At 43.6% G+C, this 25,884-nt stretch overlaps 1 protein-coding gene across 1 annotated transcript in view; it reads right to left on the minus strand.

Moving 5' to 3' along the window:
* The window catches only part of SLC2A9 (solute carrier family 2 member 9), a 424,638-nt gene that overhangs the window by 327,551 nt on the left and 71,203 nt on the right, over positions 1–25,884 (minus strand). The window contains exon 7 of the mRNA XM_089677407.1: positions 4,372–4,504. Within this exon, the coding sequence (XP_089533533.1) occupies positions 4,372–4,504 (133 nt within the window). The remainder of the gene's footprint in view (positions 1–4,371; positions 4,505–25,884) is intronic.

Below are 25,884 nucleotides of genomic sequence, written 5' to 3' on the forward strand. Positions count from 1 at the left end.
TGAAAATGCAGAATGTGAACCTAGCCTTAGCATGCATCAGGTGATTATAATGAAACAGACCCTCCCATTCAGAATTAGCCTGTTAAAAAAAAACAGTTATTTCTTTAGAGCAGCAACAGGTAGGAATCTGCTTCAACGTTTGTTACAACCCCTGTCCTGCCTACATTGATCACTCACAGGGAATTGTTTGTCTTTTTCTCAACAAAAATGGAGTTACTCTTTAAAAAAGTGCCCATTGTTTATCAATAGTCATTAGCGTGTATATATTCATTGCAAAGAGGTTTCCACCATTAACCAAACCGTGTTGTGTATTCGGGCCCTAGATGTCTCACCGAATTGTAATAAACCATCACATTGTGTAGACCAGCAACAGCTGGATGGCCACAGGTTCTCCATGCAATCATGTGTACAATAAAGCCATTAACTTCAAAGAGAATAATGTATGTAATTATATTAATCTCAATGTCAAATATGATGCCAGGCATGTCTTTAGGAATTACTGTAGCTTCACAGATGGGCAGATTGAGACCCGGCAGGAATACAGTATGACACATGTTGAAGGATACATATCAATCTCATTTGCATCACTAATCAAAATGTACAAAGCCTGACTGGGAAGTTGCAATGGTTATTGTCATTTACAATATGAGAAAGAGAGAAAAGGACAGTGGAGTAGAGAGAGGGTTGGGGAGAGAGACGAGACAGGATGATGTAAGAAGGAGAAGAAAGGGATATGGAGAAGGAACAGAGAGCAGGGGGAGATAAAGGGATAAAAAAGGGGGGGCAGAGAAAGGAAGGGGATAGAGAGAGAAAGGCAGATGGAGTGAGAGCGAGGAAAAAAAGAGAAGAAGGAGAGTAAAGCTTAACACCTACAGTCATGGACAAAAATATTGGCACCCCTGCATTTCTGTCACCCAGAAAATTGTTGCAATTACAAATGTTTAGGCATTATCATGTTTATTTCTTTTGTTTGTATTGGTATGATGCAAAAAAAATGGAGAAGCAAAAAGCCAAATCTGACACATTCCATGCAAAACTCCAAAAATGGACCAGACAAAATTATTGGCACCTTCTCAAAATTGTAAGAAATGATTGCATTCCAAGTTTGTGATGCTCCTGTAATTTGTAATTAAACTCAGCTGTATCAATTAACAGGTGCTGACAAGAAATCACACCAGCAACCAGTTAAAATGGTGAACAATTGACTCAGCCATTCTGCTGTGTCTCTGCATGCCACATGAAGCTTGGAGAAGAGAAAAAGCAGCAAAGAATTGTCTGAGGATTTGAGAACAAAAATTGTGGAAAAACATGGTCAGTCTCAAGGTTACAAGTCCATCTCCAGGGATCTAAATGTTCCTGTGTCCACTGTGCGCAATATTGTCAAAAAGTTTACTGCCCGTGGCACTGTAGTTAATCTCCCAGGATGTGGATGAAAGAGAAAAATTGATCAAAGATTGCAACAAAGGATTGTTTGAATGGTGGCTAAAGAACCTCAATCAGCTTCCAGGCAAATTCAAGCTGACCTTCAGGCACAGGATACAATTGTGTCAATTCGCACAACAGCAGTTGGGAAAGGAACCCTTCCAATCTGAGAGACCTGGAGCAGTTGGCGAAAGAAGAGTGGTCCAAAATTCCAGTAGAGAGGAGTAAGAAGCTCATTGGTGGTTACAGGAATCAATTGATTTCAGTAATTTTTTCCAAGGGGTGTCCTACCAAATATTAAATTGAGGATGCCAATAATTTTGTCCAGTCCATTTTTAGGGTTTTGCGTGGCTTTTTGTTTCTCCCCTTTTTTGCGTCATACCAAAACAAAGAAAAGAAATAAACATGAGAATGCCTAAACATTTGTAATTGCAAAAAATTTCTGGATGAAGTGGTGTCTTATCTGACAGAAATGCAGGGGTGCCAATATTTTTGGCCATGACTGTATGCCTCAGATTTTGGATGATTCATCAATAACTGGCCAAAATTCCATCCATAGGTGGCTCTGTCAACACCAAGTGGTTTTAAAAAGGACCAAAGGACCTGGGCGGAAAATTGCTGGTCAAACAGTAATGGAAACCAATCAGTGGATTGACTGGATGATTGAGTATTCAGATAGCCGCGGGTCCTGGCTGTCAGAATGCAATAGCCTGTGGGCTGAACAAGAGAAATTCATATGTGTATTACTAGCCCACAACTGGCCATACACTAGTAGTTTTTTGAAAATCATAGTCGTAAAAATATTCTCAGTACAGTCAATGAGCTGACAAATGTCGTTTGAAAATTACTTCAAAATTTGTTTGCTTTTAAAATTAAATTTTGGAAATAATATAATTTCCTGACCGAAAATCACATCTACTGTTAAAAATGGGTTCATCTGCAAAAAAGTTTCCATCCTGCTCCTTCCAATTATCTCATCTCTGAGGTCGATTTGACCCTGCTAAAAAATTGACCAAACATTCTTAAAATTAAAAATTGGAACAAAATTCTACTAGTGTGTACCCAGTTTAAGGACCAGGGTACACCATAAAAGGTCTGAGCGTGCTCATTTTTTCCACACATGTTTGGCAGCCCGTTTATTTTCAATAGGCTGCTGAACACACAGGAACAAATAAAAAGTACAGCAGGCATGATTTTTTAAATTGCATTGCACCAAACCGCATGGTACTGATGCTCACGAACAAAATTTTCTAGTGTATAGCCTACTTAAGGGCCAGGCCACACTACAACAGGTGCATCTTTTTTGGTGCACTTTCACCAAATATTTTAAATGGGCTGCTGAATGCGCAGTAGTGAACAAATAGTACATCAGCCATGATTTTTCCACACCAAACTGCATGGTACTGATGGCCATGAATGCAGTCACATTTGGCAGTTGCATGGGGGTGCCATGTTCAATGGGCTGCTCAATGCTCAGTAACTAACAAAAAGTACAGCAGGCATGATTTTTCTAAATTGTGCCTCACCAAACCACATGGTACTGATGGTCATGATCCCATCCACGTTTGCCAGATGCATGGGGGTGCCATTAAAAATCTACAAGAATGAAATTATACTAGTGTATAGCCAGCTAAGCCACTTGCCCACTGGACTCTTTCACCCCCTTCCTGCCCAGGCCAATTTTCAGCTTTCAGCGCTGTCGCACTTTGAATGACTATTGTGCGGTCATGCAACACTGTACCCATATGAAATTTTATTCATTTTTTGAGACATATAGAGCTTTCTTTTGGTGGTGTTTAACCACCTCTGGCTTTTTTATTTTTTGCTAAACAAATGAAAAAAGACCAAACAATTAGAAAAAAAAAATTTTCTTAGTTTCTGTTATAAAATTTTGCAGACAGGTAATTTTTCTTCTTCACTGTGCGCTGACGAGGCTGCCCTGATATGCAGCACTGATAGGCTGCACTCATGGGTACTCGTGAGGCAGCACTGATGAGGCTGCACTGATAGGCAGCACTGATGGGCACTGATGAGGCTGCACTGATATGTGGCACTGAAGATCACTTATAGGACAGCACTGTTGGACACTGACTGGCAGCACTGATGGACACTTCTTGGGACTGCACTGATGGACACTTCTGGGGCTGCACTGATGGACACTTCTGGGGCTGCACCAGCCCCCTCAATACTTACCATCACGAACCAGCAATGTCCACAAGAGCCTCAGCTGTCCTGGATCTCTGCCTCCTCATTGCCTGCTGCTGCTATCAATCACAGCCAGTCAGCCAAAGAGGAATGAGAGGGGGTGGGGCTAAGCCACGGCTCCATGTGTGAATGGACACATGGAGCAGTGGCTGGAGAACACACCTGCTTGGGTGCCCCCATAGCAAGCTGCTTGCTATGGGGGCACCCTACAGAAAGGAGGAGCCAGGTGCAACGACAGGGGACCTGAGAAGAGGAGGATCCGAGCTGCACTGTGCAAAACCACTGCAAACAACAGGTAAGTATAGATATGTTTGTTGTTTAACAAAAAAAAATCAACCTTTAGTATTGCTTTAAGGGCAAAGTCACATCATAAAAGATGCATCAGAGCGCATTCATTTTTGCGTTTCTCGCACTGCAAGTGGTGTGAACCGGCCCTAAGAGATAGAGGAACAAGATACAATATAGTCAGATAGCAAGTTGTTAAGGGCAAATAATCTGAACCTATTATCAGGCAAAAAAAATGAAAATTGAAGTACAAGATTCCCAAATTATTTATGCTTAAAAGGTCTGTGCAGATGCTCCAGTTTGTCTATTTTAATTTTCTAATTTGTGTCGATGTTTTGGTGTAAAATAAGGTGCATTTGTCAGTTCTGACAATAGTTGCTATGACAGCAGGACTAGGTAAACTGAATATTTACTTGTCGTTGACACATTACATTAATTCTTCATCCGGCAGTGACATACCTTTCTCGGCTTTCTTGGTGTCTTGCTTCTCTAGGAGAAGGTAGCGTGGACTTTCAGGGAAAAAGGGCAATACCATCAGCTGTGTCACAGCTGGGATCAGAATAAATCCAAATAAGCAGGGCCATAGGGATTCCTGAAAGATTGAAGAAAATTTAATTTTTAGTGACTAAATATATTATAATCCTTCTAAGTGCTACTAGACTGGATCCCTGACACTGCTGTCACTATAGCCAGGCAGCCAAGTACATGGCTTAGACCTCATGGTTGGTGTCCTGAATCTCTTACTTGCGATACTACAACACATATATTGGTCTGAAGAGTGACAAAAGCTTTTAGACATTGCTGCAGATAGGCAGGTGGAATCAGGAGGACAGTTAGGTACCTATTGTACTTACACTCTGGAGCAGGGGTGAACTGACAACACATGGGGCCCCCAGGCAATAGGGGATCATGGGGCCCCTGTGTCCTTGCCCAAACTCAAAAAAGCCTAAGAAAAAGGTACCAGGGGCATCTCATGGGGCCCCCTACTGACCCCGGGCCCTCGGGCAGTGCCCGAGTTTCCAAATTGTCAGTCCGCCCCTGCTCTGGAGCCTACCCCACTATGCAACAGAATTATTTTAAGCAATAAATCATGAAATTAACCACTTAAACCTGAGCTTCACCCATAAATATGACTTTGTTTCTTATAACTCCTCCCCACTACCTCTTACACCATTTGGCAGAAGGGGGGGGGGGGGAGTTGGTTCTTTACCTAGTTATAGGCTTTAGGCATGCTACACATGACCAAAAAACATCCTCATTGTACACGGGCATGTGTGGCATGTCTAATCTCTCTGCCCTGCTTTTGGGATCCCCTCCCAGTATACTGTAATTGTCATCTGGGATTAGTAAGAGCCGGCAGTACAATATACTCAGAGAAGAAGTTTGCAGCTCTAGCTGTCAAACCTGATTCACACGTGCGGTGCGGATTGAAACTCGGTTTCACAGCTAATTGATACAGTAGTTGTTCACTGGTTCATGTCTGGTTTACATCAGGTTCAGGACAGGATTAGCTCAGAATCTCCTATCTTGTTCACACATATGCGGTCAATAGCCTGTAATCCACACCTGAACCGGACCACACTGCTCAGAAATTGCACATGACTCTTTAAAACCGCAATAAATCCTCACCGCCAATGCACCGGACTGGTGGGAACAGGCACCATAGGAAGGAATGTTTTTGCACATGTCATGCGAATTGGTTGGGGTTCAAACCGCCTACCTGTAGTCCGACAAAGAAAAAAAAATGAAGGGGATCCCTCCTCTTCTGTTTAGACAGATCAAAAGGCAGTCAGGTGTAAATGGACAGCAGAGGCCATTTACATCCAGCCACCCAAAGTCCAGAGTGGGCTCTGACTGTGTCCGCTCTGCAGAAACTGAGTGGATATGGACCTGTCATCTTCCTGCTCTGCTCAGATCAGCAGGGGATCTGTGAGCTGATCCCCTGCTAATTGGAATCTTCTTACCTGCTATCCTACATACTACAGACCTCTGCATGCTATCCTACATACTACAGACCTCTGGATGCTATCGTACATACTACAGACCTCTGGACACTACCTCATATACTACGGACCTATGGATACCACCCTAGATACCACCAACCTATGTACTACTGACCTCTGTACACTGCCCTACATACTACTGACCTCTGTACGCCGCCCTACATACTACTGACCTCTTTACACTGCCCTACATACTACTGACCTCTGTACACCGCTCTACATACTACTGACCTCTTTACGCCGCCCTACATACTACTGACCTCTGTATGCCGCCCTACATACTACTGACCTCTGTACACCGCCCTACATACTACTGACCTCTTTACGCCGCCCTACATACTACTGACCTCTGTATGCCACCCTACATACTACTGACCTCTGTACACCGCCCTACATACTACTGACCTCTATACGCTGTCCTACATACTACTGACCTCTGTACGCTGCCCTACATACTACTGACCTATGTACGCTGCCCTACATACTACTGACCTCTGTACGCTGCCCTACATACTAATGACCTCTGTACACCGCCATACATACTACTGACCTCTATACGCTGCCCTACATACTACTGACCTCTGTACGCTGCCCTACATACTACTGACCTCTGTACACTGCCCTACACCCTACTGACCTCTGTACGCTGCCCTACATACTACTGACCTCTGTACACTGCCCTACATACTGCTGACCTCTGTACGTTGCCCTACATACTGCTAACCTCTGTACACTGCCCTACCTAATACAGACCCCTGTACACTGCCCCTCATACTACTGACCCCTGTACACTGCCCCTCATACTACTGACCTCTGTACACTGTCCTATATACTACTTAACTCTGTACACTGCCCTATATTCTACTGACGCCCTGTACACTGCCCTTCATACTACAGGCCTCTGTACACTGCCCTTCATACTGCTGAACTCTGTACACTGCCCTACATCCTACTGACCTCTGTACACTGCCCTTCATACTACTTACCTCTGTACATTGCCCTTCATACTACTGACCTCTGTACACTGCCCTACCTAATACTGACCTCTATACCCTGCCCCTTATACTACTGACCTCTGTACACCGCCGGTTATATAGAACTCAGTAGGTGTTGCTTAATCTCAGGATGGCCAATGAAACATTCCATTCTTATCAATATAATTGTTAAGAACAGAAACTGCCAATAGCTGAAGGATACAATATAAGGTAGTTCTATTTACAGAAATGAAACTAGTCTAAAAAAACGAGAGAGAAGTTACAAAACCGAAACTAACTGTTCACACGTCTAGAAATGGAGGCATTATACAAAATGGATGCCAGTTAATAAAATATATTTCCTTACACCACCCTATATAGTACTGAACTCTGTACACTGCCCTACATACTGCTGATCTCTGTACACTGTCCTTTAAACTATAAAGAAAAGCTCTTGAGATTTTTCCTCTCTTTCTCAGGTCTGAAGCAATACCCAAGGAAGAAAGGAAAACTTATGAAAGCTTGTCTTTTAAGTGTTAGGTTAGTACAATAACAAGGTGTCATTGCATTCCGCATTACTCTCATATGTTTCAATCTTATTTATTTTGTATATACCTGTTTCGATTTTTTCAGTGGTATGATTTAGTGGTAAAAATTATTAGCGCCCCCCCCCCCCCCGTTTTGACTGTGGTATCTTATATGCCCCCCTGTAAAATGTTCCTAGAGTTGCCAGTAAGGTGCACATGGAAGGACAACACAAAACAAAAGATTTCCCTGCAGTTACCAGCCAGCCTGCAACCCAACCAAGTTGACCCTGTCTAACAATTTACATTAAAACTGAGCATTTTGTTTTCACACATTTGCAATTATATACATAAGTCACAGTGCCCACGACAAGGCACCGCTGTATACTGCAATCCTAACTTAAAATTTTCAGAGCCTCCTAAATAGGACCACATATAGCAATGGATAATTAACCACTTCCCCGTCGCCCTACAGGGCAGCAGGGCTGCACAAAATGGCGTATATATACTTAATTTGTATCTTCAGGTAGGGAGCCCACGCATGTGCGCCCCGCCATTGGCGGCTAGGCATGACAATGACCGGTTGTCACGAGTTCCCCACACGCCACACCCACAGCGACTAGCTAACCGAGACGTGCACATGCGGCCGTGACTTGGGGTAAGAGGGAATAAAGGGGACTTAACTCTGAATATATAAAACCGTATATAAGATCAGCCGTGATATACTTTCACAGCCCGCACTACCTTTTGGCCACCACCAGAGGGAGACTCCACTCCAATCCAGATGGCTGACCACACACTGGCAGATACAAATCTTACATACAATCTGGTGCACTGATTAGAGTTGAGGAGCAGCTTAGTAATTACACACCTTTCTAGGATCCTTCCAGCTATCCTACAGCTAGAACCCCGGTGTTAATCACTCTTCCACTGTCCACACACCCCCACAGACACACCACAAAAGGTAGCCTGCCACCACCCAGCAGTTTATCCGCAGAACGGTCTGCTGAGACACCCCACACACACAGATCTCCGTCTGGCAGATCTGTTACCTTTTACAATCCTCATGCAATCTGCCCACACGCAGTGCAATTGCATACAGATTGGCAATGAACTTGACCGAGCGTTTAAAGGCACTAAAATACAATACAATCTAATCTCTCCAATCTAATCTCTCCGAAGATATGAGCCCGTGCTTAAGTATACAGAAGTCACTAATTAATTTTAAGATTTAATTTCCCGAAAGTGGGCAGTGCATAAAATATGTACAAAATATAAAAAGTTACAGAAATTCAAAAAAATACAAGAAGACACACAAATGACTATTCATTATAAAATAAAAAGGGAATAAAAGACAGAATAAAACTTTTACCAAGATCTATCCTGTGACTGGAGCAAGTCAGGGAAATGCAGCAATCCATTAGTCAATCAACCAGCTCCATACGAATCACAATGTCCCAATGCCTGGGTACTCAATTTATGGGGATGTGGATGTAGGCGGGACATTAATCCTCTGCCAATTGACCCTGGGGGGTGGTCCTGTACCTGCACACAGGATGTTCTGGGTGCTGACCAGCCCAAGTTCAATCGGACCAAGAGCAGCTTGAAACACCAAGTCGGGGATTGGATTTCCGGCATCAGCGCATCAGTCCAATCGCGACAGTACCAAACACTGTTCGACTGTTGCACTCCAGTGCCACCTAACCATTTCCTGCATTTTCCTGGCCTTCTACCTAAGCCAAAAATATGTTTTTTATACATCGATGTGACCCACAGAGTGCAGCATCAGAAGGAACTGCAACTAATATTTTAGCTTTTATGAGGGATGAAACATACTTCTCTGATGTATGTATATTCTTTTAGAGCTCATCAATGTCAGATCGGAGACCCCCTGGTGTCTGCAGCCTAACTGTCTTGAGCCATTTCCTTCCAACCTGTTTCCCCAGAAGGTGACAAAATCTTATTAGCACTTAAGCATCACATCCAGAGGAAGCTAGTCCCTTCAGATGCTAATTTGATGACCATCTGTCTGAGTACCTATGACCAGGGGCGGACTGACCATTTGGAAACTCAGGCACTGCCCGAGGGCCCGGGGTCAGTAGGGGGCCCCATGAGATGCCCCTGGTACCTTTTTCATAGGCTTTTTGGAGTTTGGGCTAGGACACAGGGGCCCCATGATCCCCTATTGCCCGGGGGCCCCATGAGTTGTCAGTCTGCCCCTGCCTTTGACTGAATATTTCTTTAATGAGAAGGACTGAAACTACATCTATGATTACATTGCCATATCTTATCTACTCAAATCTGTACATTCATGTCACATGTACGTTATACCGGGTCCCAGCCGGAGATTCCCCGCCAGCACCCAGCAATGGCCGTGCAAAGTTGACGGGGTAGACTTATGTGTGAACAACACAGGTCTCGCTCCTGCCAGCAAGGACATGCTGCTTTGTATTTCTCTGCACACCAGAGAAATACAAAACAGCATATCTCTGTAGTAAAACACACACAACACACAGCTGATTGCCCAAAAGTTAACCCCTTCCTGCCCAGTGTCATTAGTACAGTGTCATTGCTTTTTATTAGCACTGATCACTGTATTAGTGTCACCGGGATGTCATTGGCAGTTAGTCAGTTCCCACCCAGTGTCAGAATGCCCGCCGCAGTCCCGCTATAAGTCGCTAATCGCCATTACTAGTATAAAAAAAAATTCCAGTATATATACTGCCATTTGTAGATGCTAGAACCTTCATGTAAACCAATTCATTTACATGTATTGGGATTTTGTTTTCAGCAAAGACATGTAGCAGAATACATTTTGACCTAAATTAATGACAAAATGTGATTTTTTAAAATTTTTAATTGGACATGTTTAATAGCAAAAAAGTCACCCTTTTGTCAAAAAGTGACAGCAGGTGCAGGGAAAAGATCTCCTGCCCGCTGTCACAGCGAGGGGGGGATCAGGGGGACTGGCAGCAGGAGTGGCAACATGTTACATGTTCCACTCCAAGTACAGATGTTCTGAATGGTGAATTTATCCTTAAAAAATAGTAACTGCAATCCACCTCTAATCATTGGCGAATGTAGGATCATGTCATGCAATTCTGGTAAAGCCTCTTGGTTGCACACTTAGGTGATCAGCATTCTCCTAATAAAGTCAATATAGAGCCTCAAGTGATTTTATCATAAACACACTGCTCACACGTGATAAGTACATATAAATGGTACAGTCTCACAAAATGAAGGGCTGCATAAATAACTCCGGCTGTAGCAATGCATGCAGTGAACACCACTATCTGGCAGGTACAGACAAAATAATGGCAGTTGGATCCTGTAAATATATGCAGCATATTCCAGAATCAAGTTTGGGTGGTACAGGTGAAAGCAGCAAACAATGTCTCCATCATTGCGATGCCACATACACACACACTGACACATTTCACTATGGGGGGCTTCCTCACGGGTGTGAAAGGAGATATAATGGATAGTTGTGTTCATTCAATTAAAAAGTTTAGTTTAGCAGCCAGTATTTTTCTTTTTAAAAGTTCAACTCTCTCTTTGTTAAACATGGCTCTTACCCACCACTCCTTTTACACCACTCAAGCATTTCAATTGCGTTAAAAGTTTTTCTGCAATAATTGAATTTCCATGTCCAATGTTCTCTTCCTATTGGCAGAAGTGGCAGACTGTTTTTTTTTATGTTTTATTATATAAGAGTGTCTGTTTTTATACTACAAAATTCTTCTTTGTTTATTCAAGTGTGTTGTGGAAACTGAACATGCATAATGTATTTGTACTATCTGTCTTTTATCCTTGCTTGCTTTGCCTTGACAGTGTTCATTTTTACAGCATGGATTTATGTTAAAATTAACAGCACGAGTGTGAGATGGGGAAACGGCTTTCATTATTTGAACACGGATTGAAGTAAATTAAAAACGTTCTGACTGACATTCTGCAGTTTAGCCACAAGATGTCACTGTTTTTTCTAACACAGCCTCAGAATGTATAGAGATTTCTATATTCATGAAGGGGTGGGGTTTTTCACTGAGAGAGTGAACTGGAAAAGGAGAGGAGAGCAGCCATGCTTGAGAGAGAGAAGGGGGGCTGTGTGATCTGAGAATCCGATGCCATCCAGATGTGAGGACAGCCCGCCGTAATAAAAAATTCAGTTGAGTGAAGCTGATGGTGTTCAAGATACTAACCCTGTTCAAGGAAAGTAGGATTGCTGCCAGGAAGCTGATGGGAAGCTGAGGAACTAAGCATTATATATACTGTGATATTGCATGCTTCGTGGAGAGACATTTGTTCTGTTCAGAGTCGCCAGTGGATGAAAAGCAGACCCGGGTCGGTAAGATCGTGCACGCACCTCATTTCAGTGTTGGCGCCTATAGGACTGAGACAGGTCTATAGTTAATTAGTTAGGGTCTCTGTTTGTGTCAGGCCACAAGTGTTGTTACTGATCATTGGAAGGACTCCACAACTTAAAGTGACATTTCACATTGGAGAGCTGATAAAATCCTACAAACTTAAGCCAGACTGGCATTTTGCTCAGAAGGAATACTCAGGCACGTGCTACAGGACCAGTTATGGGAGGGGGAATACTGTAGATTTGTGTAAGATTGTAAGATGTTGTACTGCACCGCAGGCTAGCCCATACCATACACCCATACACCGATTCCTGCTCTTTTAGGGTAATAACGGGGAAGGTGTGGCAGCTTAGTTGTGCCCGCCAGTAGGTAAATTACTACACTTTCTACCTTCATCCATCAGAAGGCGCTGTGCTGTGCAGCACAGGGGTCTCAGCCTTTGGGCTGGATGTATGTAAATTTATTGTATATTCCAGCATTTGTGATTTTGTTTATTTGCCACATCTAAGTAAAATTCTGTTGTGACAAAAGCTGGTGTTGGGGTTGCTTTCCTCGTTCGTGACTTCACTGTATCCCGGTACACGGCTTACACGAGGATGCACACTGCAAATACTATTTTAATGAGGTTTCCGGTAAAATTGGCAAACCTGTTTTTTTTTTTGGTCCCTGTATGCAGCACAGTGGCTAAATGGTTAGCACTTCCACCTGGCAATACTAGGGTCATTGGTTCAAATTCCAACCATGGCACCACCTGTCTGGAGTTTGCATGTTCTCCCTGTGCCTGTGTGGGTTTCTTCCAGGTGTAGCAAACGTGCACACAGAGATGGATGCGAACCTCCATTTTGGGCAAAGTATCTTCCATCTTGTATCATTTCTACTTTCCAAAACAGCTTTCCTCATCCCCGCTCCCTCTCTGTTGAGTGACACGTGATCTGTTTGATGCAGATCACAGGCAGCAAACTCATTGGGAGGGTGTCATGGCTGTAAACCCCACTAGCTGGTGCCCCTATGTCTGCGAGACTCTTTCTGGAGAAGGGATCGTAAAACCATAAACCAAGCCCTCACTGAGCCTCAAAGACATTCCAGGTAGTTGTAAAAACAGACTTACATTTGAAAACTCACTTTTCCATATAATTTTATATCTTCAAATAGGACATAATTACATAAACATGGAGCACATATTCGGATGGCTCACTTTAATACAAATCATTTGATATATTACATCCCCTAGCTGAGATCAACAGGAGAGCAGAAAATAATATCTCCTTAACCATCCCAGCAGGTATGACATATGTAGACGTTCAGCAGACGATTCTGCGTATTAATCTACCCGTGGGAGGAATGTTACATGTACCTAGGAAAAGTTATTGACCAAAGTATAATTTCTGAGGGCTTTGGTCAGAGCTGGAGCTCCCCGCCTACAACTCCCTCCCCAAATGAGGCGATTGGTTCTCTGCTTTAAGGAGACACCCTGCTGAGTTCCTAGAAAAAGCTGAGTTAAGTTGAAGATTCTCCCTTTTACCTTCGGAACTAACTTTGGGAGATAAGGCATCCTTTTGGCTCTGAAACCTGATCTGCTTAAAACCAAGGCTGACGGCAAGTACTTTATCCCTCTAAACTTCTTTCTGTTATCTCTTTGCTATGCTATTGCTCTTTGTATATATATATATATATATATATATATATATATATATATACAGGCTACATCTTTTTCTGTAAATATTTTTATTGCACCCTTTTGACCTTTTAGTAATAAATCTTACTTTCTGAAAGTGTTGCACTGTTTCTAAAGCTCTTTAATGCAAACTAAGAATCCCTGCCTCTGAAGAGCGCTACTGTGTGTGTGTTTTAAACTTCTTTATAACCTGTCTGCGGTGACAGTGGTATACCGACGCTCATGCAAACATCATAGTGTTATTGCTGGTATTGCCGGGTTTCCTCTTTCTCTGTACAAAAAGGAGGTGGTTGCAGTGTGTAGGGTTAATTGCGTAATTTACCTGACCCAGTAACAATTGTTCTCAGGCTGCGGCACATAGGTTGTGGTCCATTAGCTGGAAAATCTTTGTGCAGGGTGCAGCTGAGCGTGGCATTGGTACGCATGTGACAGCGTGGTTTTAGATTGGCTAGTCCTCTGATCACGAGTTTGGTGAGAAGGGCTGGGGTCTGACGCTATGATCGTCACACCAGGTACTTTGGTTTCTTCCCACAGTCCAAAGACATGCTGGTAGGTTAATTGGTTCTGTCTAAATTGGCCCTAGTATGTGTATGCATGAATGTAAGTTAGGGACTTTAGATTCTACACCCCTTGAGGGTTAGGGACTGATGTGAATGTACAATATACATGTAAAATGCTGTGTAAATTGATGGTGCTATATAAGTACCTGTTATAAATAATACGCATACAGAGACTGAGTTTAGGCGTTACTGTACAATTCCAGCTTTCACCTGCAGCTCCACCTAGTTATGAAATCTGGTAATGCAGTCTAGCCATAATATACAGCCTCGACTAGTAATGGCATCGGAAAATTATGCAGGAGACAGGACACCCAGAAACAGTCCAGGCAGGTTTGTCCTGCACTTTTATTCAGCAAGGCAATGAACACACATAGCATCAGTGCAGATAATCTTTGTGCATCATGTCCATTGCATAAAACAAAGCATCTGCTCTTCTGAGTCACTAACTAAACTCACGTCCTAGGAGTGATCATGTTGTTTTTTGACAAATGTTACTTTTAAACGTTTATACAATTTTCAACTAATGTATTTATCCATTTTATGTATGCTTATAAAATCTCTACAAATAATAATTTATTACAGTCTGCCCGCAAGACACCTGTGTCACATAGCAATAACTCTCCGACTTTCTCTACTTGAAGTTCCATCAGGGCAGGCAGGTAGGGAGAGGGAATGAGTCACTTTTTTAAGTATTTTCCATCAGGGCAGGCAGGTAGGGAGAGGGAATGAGTCACTTTTTTAAGTATGTTGTGTGTGTAAATTTTGGTTATATGTTTAGAGCTCAACAGAGCTTTGTTCAACAGAGCAGCTAAGAATATACAGGTAGACATGTGAAAAGTAGTCTAGAGTTCCATATGCTAGCTGAATAAGTAGTGTCAAAACAAATATTCTCACCAGTGGAGTGTCCAAGACTCTTGCAGGTGGTTCAATGCATCGGCACCTACCTAAAACTAAAATCTTATCTTTTTGTTAAATTTACATTAGAACAGTTGTATATGTGTGGTCAGGCATTAAGCTGTCAGTTTCTGTAGACAACAGTATAACTACATGTTAAAGTTATTTCAAAAGTTGTTTCAATTTACAAACGTTGACCAACACACATTGCTCAAGATCCTCCATCATCATTCCAATGTCACATATTGCTCTGTGTCATCTGCCTGCTCTGCTCAGATCAGCAGGGGATCTATGAGTGGATCCCCTGCTGATCGGGACGGAGTCCGCCCCATCTGAAAGGGGCCTAAGGTAATATTCACCCTTTTTAAAAAGAAAATTGGGTTATTGTTAAAGGACAACCTTTCGTTCAGCCTTTCCACTGGGTTTTATTTTTTCTTTACATACATGTGGCTGCCCCCTTCATTCCTATGGACAGCTGTACTTATGGAGGCCTCTAGTCGTCTAGCAGAATTGGCTCTCCCATAGGGATGAATGGGAATTAAGTATGTATGTATGTACAGTAAGACCCTGTGGGAATGTTTTTGGCTCTGAGTAGGGACACAAAGTAAATATGGCTGGAATGGGGTGGAAGGTAAGTATTTAACCAGGCAGGCTCATGTTTTCAGGATTTCCCTCAGATGAAACAGCTGTGGTAATTACTAAGGCAGTGAAACTGATCAAATCACCTGTGCAAAATAATGGAAATCCTGAAAACATGACCTGTTGGGGGTCCATGAGGACTGGAGTTGAGAAACACTGGGCTAGTGTAAGGTAAATTTATTTTTGGCTCATGGTAGTAAGTGAGCCTACATTTCTGTGGGTTCAATATGAGGTTAGGCTAGATGACTCAGCATGTTGGGACTCTGTTGTCTCCACCTGGTTCTGGAGGTCCATGGAAGCTTCCAGAAGCCAGTAGGTGGCAGGGTGGAGACCTCAATTTGCATATCCATGGGAATCTGACCAATCCCAGGCTAAGAGGCCTTGTTAGTGTGATAGACTAGTCCATAAATATGAGAAAGCCATGCTAGCAGGGGAGTCGGGTGGAAGATGGATTGCTGAGAGGTGTTGCTGTGTAGCCTGGGAGGGAGCCCAAAAGAAGAGGGGTTATCCGTCCAGGCTGGAGGCTGGAATCTGAGGAGAAGCTGAAAGAGGGAGCTCCACTGCCCTGACGTCCACCAGGGAAGGACAGCCTGCAAAGCTTGGAAAGGAACCAGCCCAGTTAGAAGGCCTGAAAGCAGTTCTATCCACAGCTGCAGGATAAGGACAGTGCGAGTACCTCTACACCCCCAGGGCCTAGAAGGGAGACGTCTGCTGGATGCAAGTTCTGGCTGTTCTTCAAGGGACAGTTCATAGCTTACCCAGTCCCTTGTCCTGGGATGATATACCGTAGCCAGGTGGGCTTGTATTCTGTGCAGCAAGAGAACCAAGAGCTTTTACACATTGTCACAATACTAGAAATCCACTCAGGGTACATTAAGCTCCTAGAAGGGGAATACTTTACTAAGGGCTGTAATGATTCCAGCTGGAACACAGTCATTTTTATACTAAGTGTGCTAGAGCAGGAAATGTCCTCATTCTGCTATTTCTTCAATCAAATTAGTCATCCCATAACCCCTTTACCCAATCCAAGTTTAATTCCTTACTAAAACAAAAAAAAAACAAGCCCATGGACTGTTAACTGACTCTGAAGGTACAAGTGTGGAAAATACGTGCTGCCTGGCTGTGCAGGGCAAAGGAGGACCGAAAACAAATCCAGCAGCCTTTGCAAGGGTAGTGCTACACTTACCTGCCCTATGCAATGGTTGTGCATGGAGCAGCCCTGATCTTCTTCCCCTGATGGCACTCCTCCCCCCTGCTCAGTGCCCCCAGAGCAAGCAGCTTGCTGTGGGGGCACTCATGTGTGCTCGCTCCTGAGCCGCCTCTGTGTCCATAAGACGCACAAAGCACAGCTTGGCCCTGCCCCCCACTTCCTCTTTACCGGCTGTGATTGACAGCAGTGGGAGCCAATGGTTCCCGTTGCTGTGTCTCAGCTAATGAGGAGGGAGCGACCTAGGAGAGCCAAGGCCCTCGTGCACATTGCTGGATCGATACACATCGCTGTGCATAGAATGAATGAAGGTAAAAAACCTTCAGCCTTTAGAACTACTTTTTCAAAATTAATTAAATAGCATTTTCAGTTTGTGGTACAGTCTAGTTCCACTTTAATGAATAGGCTTTATTCTTCCATCTTTCAGTATATGTTGCCCACATCACCCAATCAGATTCTAACATTTCTAGTAAAGTTTAGAAATGAACAACTCATCACCTGCAAACCACCTCCAGTTTTTATAAATCAGCCCAGCTTTCATTGTCACTTTTCTAATAAGTCAGCATTACACAGGTGACTCCCCTATATTATGTGTGGAATATGAATCGATGACAATTGATTCTTCATTACGAATAACACAGAAATTACTGGACTCATTGACAGCACCTTATTCTCCTCTATATTTAGTTTCCAACAGTCTGAAATGACCTTCATAATAAATTGTTGCCAACGTTTCATCCATCTATATATCCGTGCGGTGTCATCGTTATGTGGGAGATTATTGATGGTGGAGTGTTGAGTTGTGAGTTCTATTTCTGAACTATGCACTTCTGTCTTCCAGTGATGTGCTGTATATAGAGGCTGGGAATGAACAATGATATGAAGTGGTTCTGGAAAATCGTTCACCCGACTTTAAGCTTTTCTGTCTTCCAGTTCCTTCCTAACAGTTTCTGCCTGCTTGAGGCACACACAAAGCTATTGACACACACAGGGACAATGCAGGCACAAAGCTCCAAAAATCAAAGTCAGTGTCAGCCAAACAATATATATATGACCAGATTGTTTTCTAGATGTAACAGAAACTTACAATTATACTGTACAGTATATATATCAAAATATCATCTATAAATTATGAATTATAAATAGATATACTAACAAACATTTGTAGTGGAAATATCACAAAAAAAAAAATCACTCGTGTATTAAAGCGGAGTTCCACTCGACCTATCAAAAAATAAAGCTACGAAAACTGTAACTGCTGACTTTTAAAAAACAGCCACTTACCTGTTCCTCGGTCCCATGGTGTGTCCTCCGCAGCCCGTTTCACTGGCCGTCCTGTATTCCAGGAGGCCGGCATCTTCAGTGTGGGCATCCGGCTGTGATAGCTTGCGGCTTCACAGCCAAGTACCCACTGCGCATGCGTGAGTAGCTCTGTGCTTCATGAATGGTCCTGTAGTCTTCTGGGACCTGTCACATGTCCCAAAAGACTACAGAGAGGGAGGGAGGGAGGGAGGACACCTTCCAGACCGAAAGTGGGAGCCAGTACCTGTCAAATTCAGGTACCTGCTCCCCAAAGGTGCCAATCCTTAATGGGGAGCGGGGGAGCAGTCCTTAAAGTGGAACTTCCCCTTTTGAGTGGAGCTCCGCTTTAAGCTGTAACGAAAGCATCGGTTGTGGCGCAGTGGTGCAGGTTTTTAGATGTTAAAACAGCCGTAGAGGAAGCATTAGCCCCCTGAAGAGCCACCGGCTGCAGATTGCTCCTCAGAGGGCTAATGTTAGGGTAAACTAGCCCAAGAAGGGAATTTTCCTCAGTTTGAAGGGATTTGGAAGTGAAATTAAATCTCCCCAGTGGGACACAGATGGCAAAATAAAAAATGGCAGTGGTTTTAACTGTAGCTCCCTCCTAGACTAGTTAGATTTAGTGCTGGCTCACTGTGTTCAGTACAGCTGTGTGCATTGTTGTCAGATAAATTTAGCTTGCCTTGCTTTAAATCAGTGTGATGGCAATTGATAATTAGGTCTATTCAGTGTTCTCAGCAGCTGCCATTCTGATAGCTCCCTCTGCTTCCCAGAAATCAGTAGAACCTGCTGGATTATAGTTGTGAATATTTATACAGACCTGGCCAATCCCAGGGAGCAGGGCCCTGATGGCATGCTGGGCAACTGCATATTTTCTCTGAGCACACTGAGCTCTGGGTCTTTTCCAGTAGGAGAGGAACATAACCTAAGGGGGGCTGTATGGTCTCCTGAGCTATCCTGCCATATGCTTGCCTTTCAAGAGGCCCCAGGTGGGTGATCCGAGGGCCCGGATGCTGGAATTAATGAGAACTGACTGAGGGGCTGTCTCCTGAAGATCTGGTCCAATATCAATGGAGGAAAGCTTCGCTTGGAATTTGGAAGAAGGCAACCAGCTGTCCCTGGACCTTTTGTGAGTACAGACTGCTGAGAGATCTTAGAGACTTTTGGGCTTCTGCCACCCCTCCTGTGCTAGAGAATCAACTGTGTGTTTGCTAAAGGGAACATCGGCTGGTGTCCTGAAGAGCTTAGTCTGCCTTGTTCTCTGTGAAGGGACTCTGCTCTTGTTTTCTCTAAAGAAGACAGCCTGTGTGTTTTACTGATCTTGTTACTCTAAAGAAGGAAGTGCTTTTACTGTTCTACTACAAGTCAAGTCCACAGTTTGCTAAATGCAAGAACTTCTGCTTTAGCCTTACAGAAAGGAGTTCAGTGTCCTCAATTTATACATACTGTACTTGGTTTTTGGAGTATCTCACTCAATTCCCCCATCCCTATCCAAGTTCTTAAAAAATAAAAACGACAAAAACAACACCCTTAGACTGGTTATTGAGGAAATGAGTGACCGTGTTCATGTGCCTGGCTGTGGGAGACTGGGAAAGAACCTGGGCAGCTTTCCAGCAGCTCCTACGGGCGTAGAGCTACATATCCATTCCAGCCCCCCCCCCCAAAAAAAAAGATATACTTAAGTGGTTGTAAAGGCAGGAGGTTTTTTACTTTCATGCCTTCTATGCATGAAGGTAAAAAAAACCTTCTGCATACAGCTCCCCCAGCCCCATCTTGTACTTACCTGAAACTGATCTCAGCCCAGCTTTGTACATGAGAGCAGAGGCTTTCTCTGCTCTCTCCCTTCTCTTTGGCTCAGGGACAGCAACAGGAGCTATTGGCACAGCTGGCTTGGAAGCGTGTGCACATCAGTGCCCCCATAGCAGTTGGCTTGTTATGGGGGCACTTGTCAGGGGGAGGAGTGGATAGTGCCAGCGAGGGACTTGAGAAGACAAGGATCAGGGCAGCTCTGTGCAAAACCATTGCACAGATCAGGTAAGTATAACATGTTTATTATTTTAAAAAAATAGAATGTGAAGCTTTACAATCATTTTAGGTTATACAAATAGAAAAAAATGCTAAAAAATGCTTTAGGACTTTAGGTGTGCTCTCAGGGAAGGTCAAGTAGCCCATAAATCATATTCTTAAAATATAATTCAATTTACATACACATTCACATACATACAAATATCTGTATCACACATACTGTATATATGAACATTGTTCTGTGGACTACACATGAGTGTGCATCCAAAGTTGATGACCCATTTGGAGGTTTTACCGCTTCTTCAAGACTGGGATGCACAATAGTAAACTTCAGACAGTTAAACAGTTCCTCAATCTATCTACAAATCTATTTTTTTCTTGTTAGTCTGTATGTGATAGAGCTGCAAGGGAAATATTCATAATGAAAAGGCTTATTAAATTGTCTATGATCTAAATGATAAAATAATGTATACTTTAGTTATACTATATTTACTGATGATTTGAAGGAACGTTTACCCAACATTCACCTAACATTGACATTTTCACTAAATATTAGATTTCTGCACATTCCCCTCATTTGTTACAAAAGTTTTCATCTATATTTAAAGGAGATTTGCTTAACATTTGCAGGTCAAAAGGAGCATCAGATAAAAATTCACAAATTTTCACCAATCTGTTCTTAAATGGGAACAGTGTTTTACTGTACTCTTTGTTCTATTTATCCCATTAAGGAATGTGAATTCATTTTTAAATTCACCCAATGTTCACCCATATTTTACTTTGCCCAATATTCCAGCTTTTCCTTGGTTTGCAGAGTGCAATGTATATTTGAAATGCTCCTTTGCTTTTGAGCTGTGGACGTTTTGCTTATGGAGAATGCTGAACTAGTGTTTTTAATACAGGTTCAGCACTTACATGGTATTTATTTAAATTTTATTCTATTAAAAAAAAATATATAAAAAAAAAAAAAAACAGTGGTCCCCAGCTTACTGAGATAACCAGATGACCCTTGAAGTAAGCAGGCTGGTTTTCCCATAGCAAGGGAATGGTGAGCATGTGCCCCCTCTAGCTATTCTGGCCCACATACTCTTCAGCATGAGGGGAGCTTTCATTCATCTGCCAGCAATCGGTATGAACCACAACTATCAGCAGATGAATGAAAGGTTATTTAACAGGATTTGCCAAAACTGACAAGATAGCTGCTACGGTACTATCAAGATTTGCATATTCAACATGTCAAGATTTGACATAACAAAATTCACCCAGCCGCATAATACGTAAAACAAATCTGGACAGAGAATGCTGGGTTAATCTCCTTGAATCTCACTTGATTCAAAGTGGCTGTATTTCCAGTTGAATCTTTGATAAATAAAGTACTTGTTTTGTTATTGTTACCAAATTACTTTAAATATTTTAATTTAAAAAAAAAAACAAAACACTGCTCTGAGCACCATCATGTCACTTGCAGGCATTGACAATGTTTCACATCATTTGAGATTGCAGTTTCCATTGTTTTAAGAGTGAATGATAGACATAAAAAATAATTATGTTCTCTTCCAGCCAACTCAAAATCTTCCAGCTTTAAAAAAATAAGTATGCTGCCTGGAAAGTTAATAACTGGATTTCCCTAGAAATGCGAGTGCTAATACATTATGTCCTCTCCCCCCCTCACAGGCTGTAGATGATTTATGTTGTAAATAAACTGATGGGAGAGACAGAAATCAATTACAGCCTATGGGCCTGTAGAAAGCATACACCAAGAGAAGTAGTGTCTCAACCCTCATGTATGGAAACCCAGTCGCCGACTTGTTGGCCAGTGTACGATAGCTGCAGCATCTGAAGGTGTTTTTGGTCTACAATATAAAGATCAGGGGGTACTGGGAGATTTATTTATGCTTTCTGGGTCAAATTGGAGAGATTTTTTCTTACTCCCTGTCCCATAAACACAACAGGAAGTTAAAAGACAACTCTAAAGTAATGAGGAATCTTGTTTTTCACAATTGTCACTGGAAAATGTATCCCCAATTAGAACACCAAGCATCACCCATTCAGAGGTTAGGACCTCTTCTACACTCTCCTACAGAATAAGAAAAAGAGAGGAAGGCGCTAGAGATGAGCGAATCGAAGTAGGCGAAGTGGAATTCGAGTCGAATATTGGAAAATTTTTGATTCGCGCCGAATCCGAAAAATAGCCTACTTCGGACGCGCGAATCGAAATTTTTCCTAAAATGGCGGCGGACATGTGCGGCGACGGAGCGGGGATGTCTGGGAAGGCGCGCAGACAAGGCGCGCTGACCCATAATGCATTCCTTAATGACATGTGAGCGCATTAGCCAATCAGCAGCCAGCCAGCCAGCACTGTGTAATGGTCGAGCTATAAATAGCGGCCATTTTAGAATTCTTCATTTGCCTCCAGTCATTCAAGAGAGGCAGACCGCTCTGTATTAGGGACAGAGTTAGGGCCACAGAAACGTTACTTGGGGACAGAGAAACGTTACTTAGGGACAGAAAAGCATTACTCAGGGACACAGAATTGTTAATGAGGGCCACAGAATCGTTACTTAGGGCCAAAGAAACGCTAGCTAGGGCCACAGAATTGTTACTCAGGGACAGACAGAATTGTTACTGAGTGCCAGAGAATTGTTACTTAGGGCCACAGAAACGTTAGTTAGGGCCACAGAATTGTTACTCAGGGACAGACACAGAATTGTTACTGAGGGCATCAGAACTGTTACTTAGGGCCACAGAAACGTTAGTTAGGGCCACAGAATTGTTACTCAGGGACAGACAGAATTGTTACTGAGTGCCAGAGAATTGTTACTTAGGGCAACAGAATTGTTACTCAGGGACAGACACAGAATTGTTACTGAGGGCCACAGAACTGTTACTTAGGGCCACAGAAACGTTAGTTAGGGCCACAGAATTGTTACTCAGGGACAGACACAGAATTGTTACTGAGGGCCACAGAACTGTTACTTAGGGCCACAGAAACGTTAGTTAGGGCCACAGAATTGTTACTCAGGGACAGACACAGAATTGTTACTCAGGGACAGACAGAATTGTTACTGAGTGCCAGAGAATTGTTACTTAGGGCCACAGAATTGTTACTCAGGGACAGACACAGAATTGTTACTGAGGGCCACAGAACTGTTACTTAGGGCCACAGAAACGTTAGTTAGGGCCACAGAATTGTTACTCAGGGACAGACACAGAATTGTTACTGAGGGCCACAGAACTGTTACTTAGGGCCACAGAAACGTTAGTTAGGGCCACAGAATTGTTACTCAGGGACAGACACAGAATTGTTACTGAGGGCCACAGAACTGTTACTTAGGGCCACAGAAACGTTAGTTAGGGCCACAGAATTGTTACTCAGGGACAGACACAGAATTGTTACTCAGGGACAGACAGAATTGTTACTGAGTGCCAGAGAATTGTTACTTAGGGCAACAGAATTGTTACTCAGGGACAGACACAGAATTGTTACTGAGGGCCACAGAACTGTTACTTAGGGCCACAGAAACGTTAGTTAGGGCCACAGAATTGTTACTCAGGGACAGACACAGAATTGTTACTGAGGGCCACAGAACTGTTACTTAGGGCCACAGAAACGTTAGTTAGGGCCACAGAATTGTTACTCAGGGACAGACACAGAATTGTTACTGAGGGCCACAGAATTGTTACTTAGGGCCACAGAAACGTTACTCAGGGACACAGAATTGTTACTGAGGGCCACAGAACTGTTACTTAGGGCCACAGAAACGTTAGTTAGGGCCACAGAATTGTTACTCAGGGACAGACAGAATTGTTACTGAGTGCCAGAGAATTGTTACTTAGGGCCACAGAAACGTTAGTTAGGGCCACAGAATTGTTACTCAGGGACAGACACAGAATTGTTACTGAGGGCCACAGAACTGTTACTTAGGGCTACAGAAACGTTAGTTAGGGCCACAGAATTGTTACTCAGGGACAGACACAGAATTGTTACTGAGGGCCACAGAATTGTTACTTAGGGCCACAGAAACGTTACTCAGGGACACAGAATTCTTACTGAGGGCCACAGAACTGTTACTTAGGGCCACAGAAACGTTAGTTAGGGCCACAGAATTGTTACTCAGGGACAGACACAGAATTGTTACTGAGGGCCACAGAATTGTTACTTAGGGCCACAGAAACGTTACTCAGGGACACAGAATTGTTACTGAGGGCCACAGAACCGTTACTTAGGGCCACAGAATTGTTACTCACGGACAGACACAGAATTGTTTCTTGAGGGACACAGAATTGTTACTGAGGGCCACAGAACCGTTACTTAGGGCCACAGAAACGTTAATCAGGGACACAGAATTGTTACTGAGAGCCACAGAACCGTTACTTAGGGCCACGTAAACGTTAATCAGGGACAGACACAGAATTGTTACTGAGGGACACAGAATTGTTACTGAGGGACACAGAATTGTTACTGAGGGACACAGAACCGTTACTTAGGGCCACAGAATTGTTACTCAGGGACAGACACAGAATTGTTACTGAGGGACACAGAATTGTTACTGAGGGCCACAGAACCGTTACTTAGGGCCACAGAGTTGTTACTCAGGGACACAGAATTGTTACTGAGGGCCACAGAACTGTTACTGAGGGCCACAGAATTGTTACTCGGACAGACACAGAATTGTTACTCAGGGACACAGAATTGTTACTGAGGGCCACAGAACCGTTACTTAGGGCCACAGAATTGTTACTCAGGGACACAGAATTGTTACTGAGGGCCACAGAACTGTTACTTAGGGCCACAGAATTGTTACTCGGACAGACACAGAATTGTTACTCAGGGCCACAGAACCGTTACTTAGGGCCACAGAATTGTTACTCAGGGACAGACACAGAATTGTTACTGAGGGACACAGAATTGTTACTGAGGGCCACAGAACCGTTACTTAGGGCCACAGAATTGTTACTCAGGGACAGACACAGAATTGTTACTCAGGGACACAGAATTGTTACTCAGGGACACAGAATCGTTGAATTAAAGAGTATGTCAGACAACATGCAGAGGAGTGGCAGAGGAGGCAATGTTTTAGGAGCGAGCAGACGTGGCAGCAGAGGAAGGGGTCGAGGCAGCAGTATTCGCAGCCAGAGGCCAGTGCTCCCGGTGTCATCCAGTGGTCGTGTCTCCACCGACAACCCTGCCGTCATCGATTGGTTGGCTCGGTCGTCTTCCTCTTCCCAGGTCACCTCTGACACCTACAGCCAACGGTCGGTGGGTACGTCAGACACAACCGTTAGTTGGCATGGCCCGGGACCAAGCCCACTGAAATCACGTGTCCTCTACCTGCCCCTGTCCTTTGGTGTTCCCTCACCAAGCGAAGTATCACATGCTGTGGGCTCAGCCCCACTGTACAGTGAGGAAGAGCTAACAGAGGGCGGTCAGGAACGGGGGGAGACATCCGCCTTTTCAGCAGCCAGGCGAAGAAGTAGTGGCGAGGAGAGTGGCTCGGTAGCCGGTCTAGAGACAGGTCTGTCTCCTGACCCAGACGCAGCCGAGGGGGCTAGTAGTGAGGCGGAGACCCTACTTGATGATGAGGAGGTTGATCGCACTTGGCAGCCTCGTCGTCATCAGGCAATTTCTTCCGCATCATCAGGAGAAGAGGGTGGCAGCTTGGCAGCGAGCGAAACAGTCGGTGGGTTGCCCAGGAGGCAGCAGGGTCGCAGCAGTGTCAGTGGAGCCAAACGGCCACGGAATAGAGCACCAGCTCCACTGCAGCCTACCACCACGGCCAGTAGTGGTGCCGGTGTGCACGGAGGAAG

Source organism: Staurois parvus, unplaced genomic scaffold (genome assembly GCF_062004578.1).
Source record: "Staurois parvus isolate SC_StPar_1 unplaced genomic scaffold, SC_StPar_1.0 ptg000186l, whole genome shotgun sequence".
In the NCBI taxonomy this organism is placed as follows: Eukaryota; Metazoa; Chordata; class Amphibia; order Anura; family Ranidae; genus Staurois; species Staurois parvus.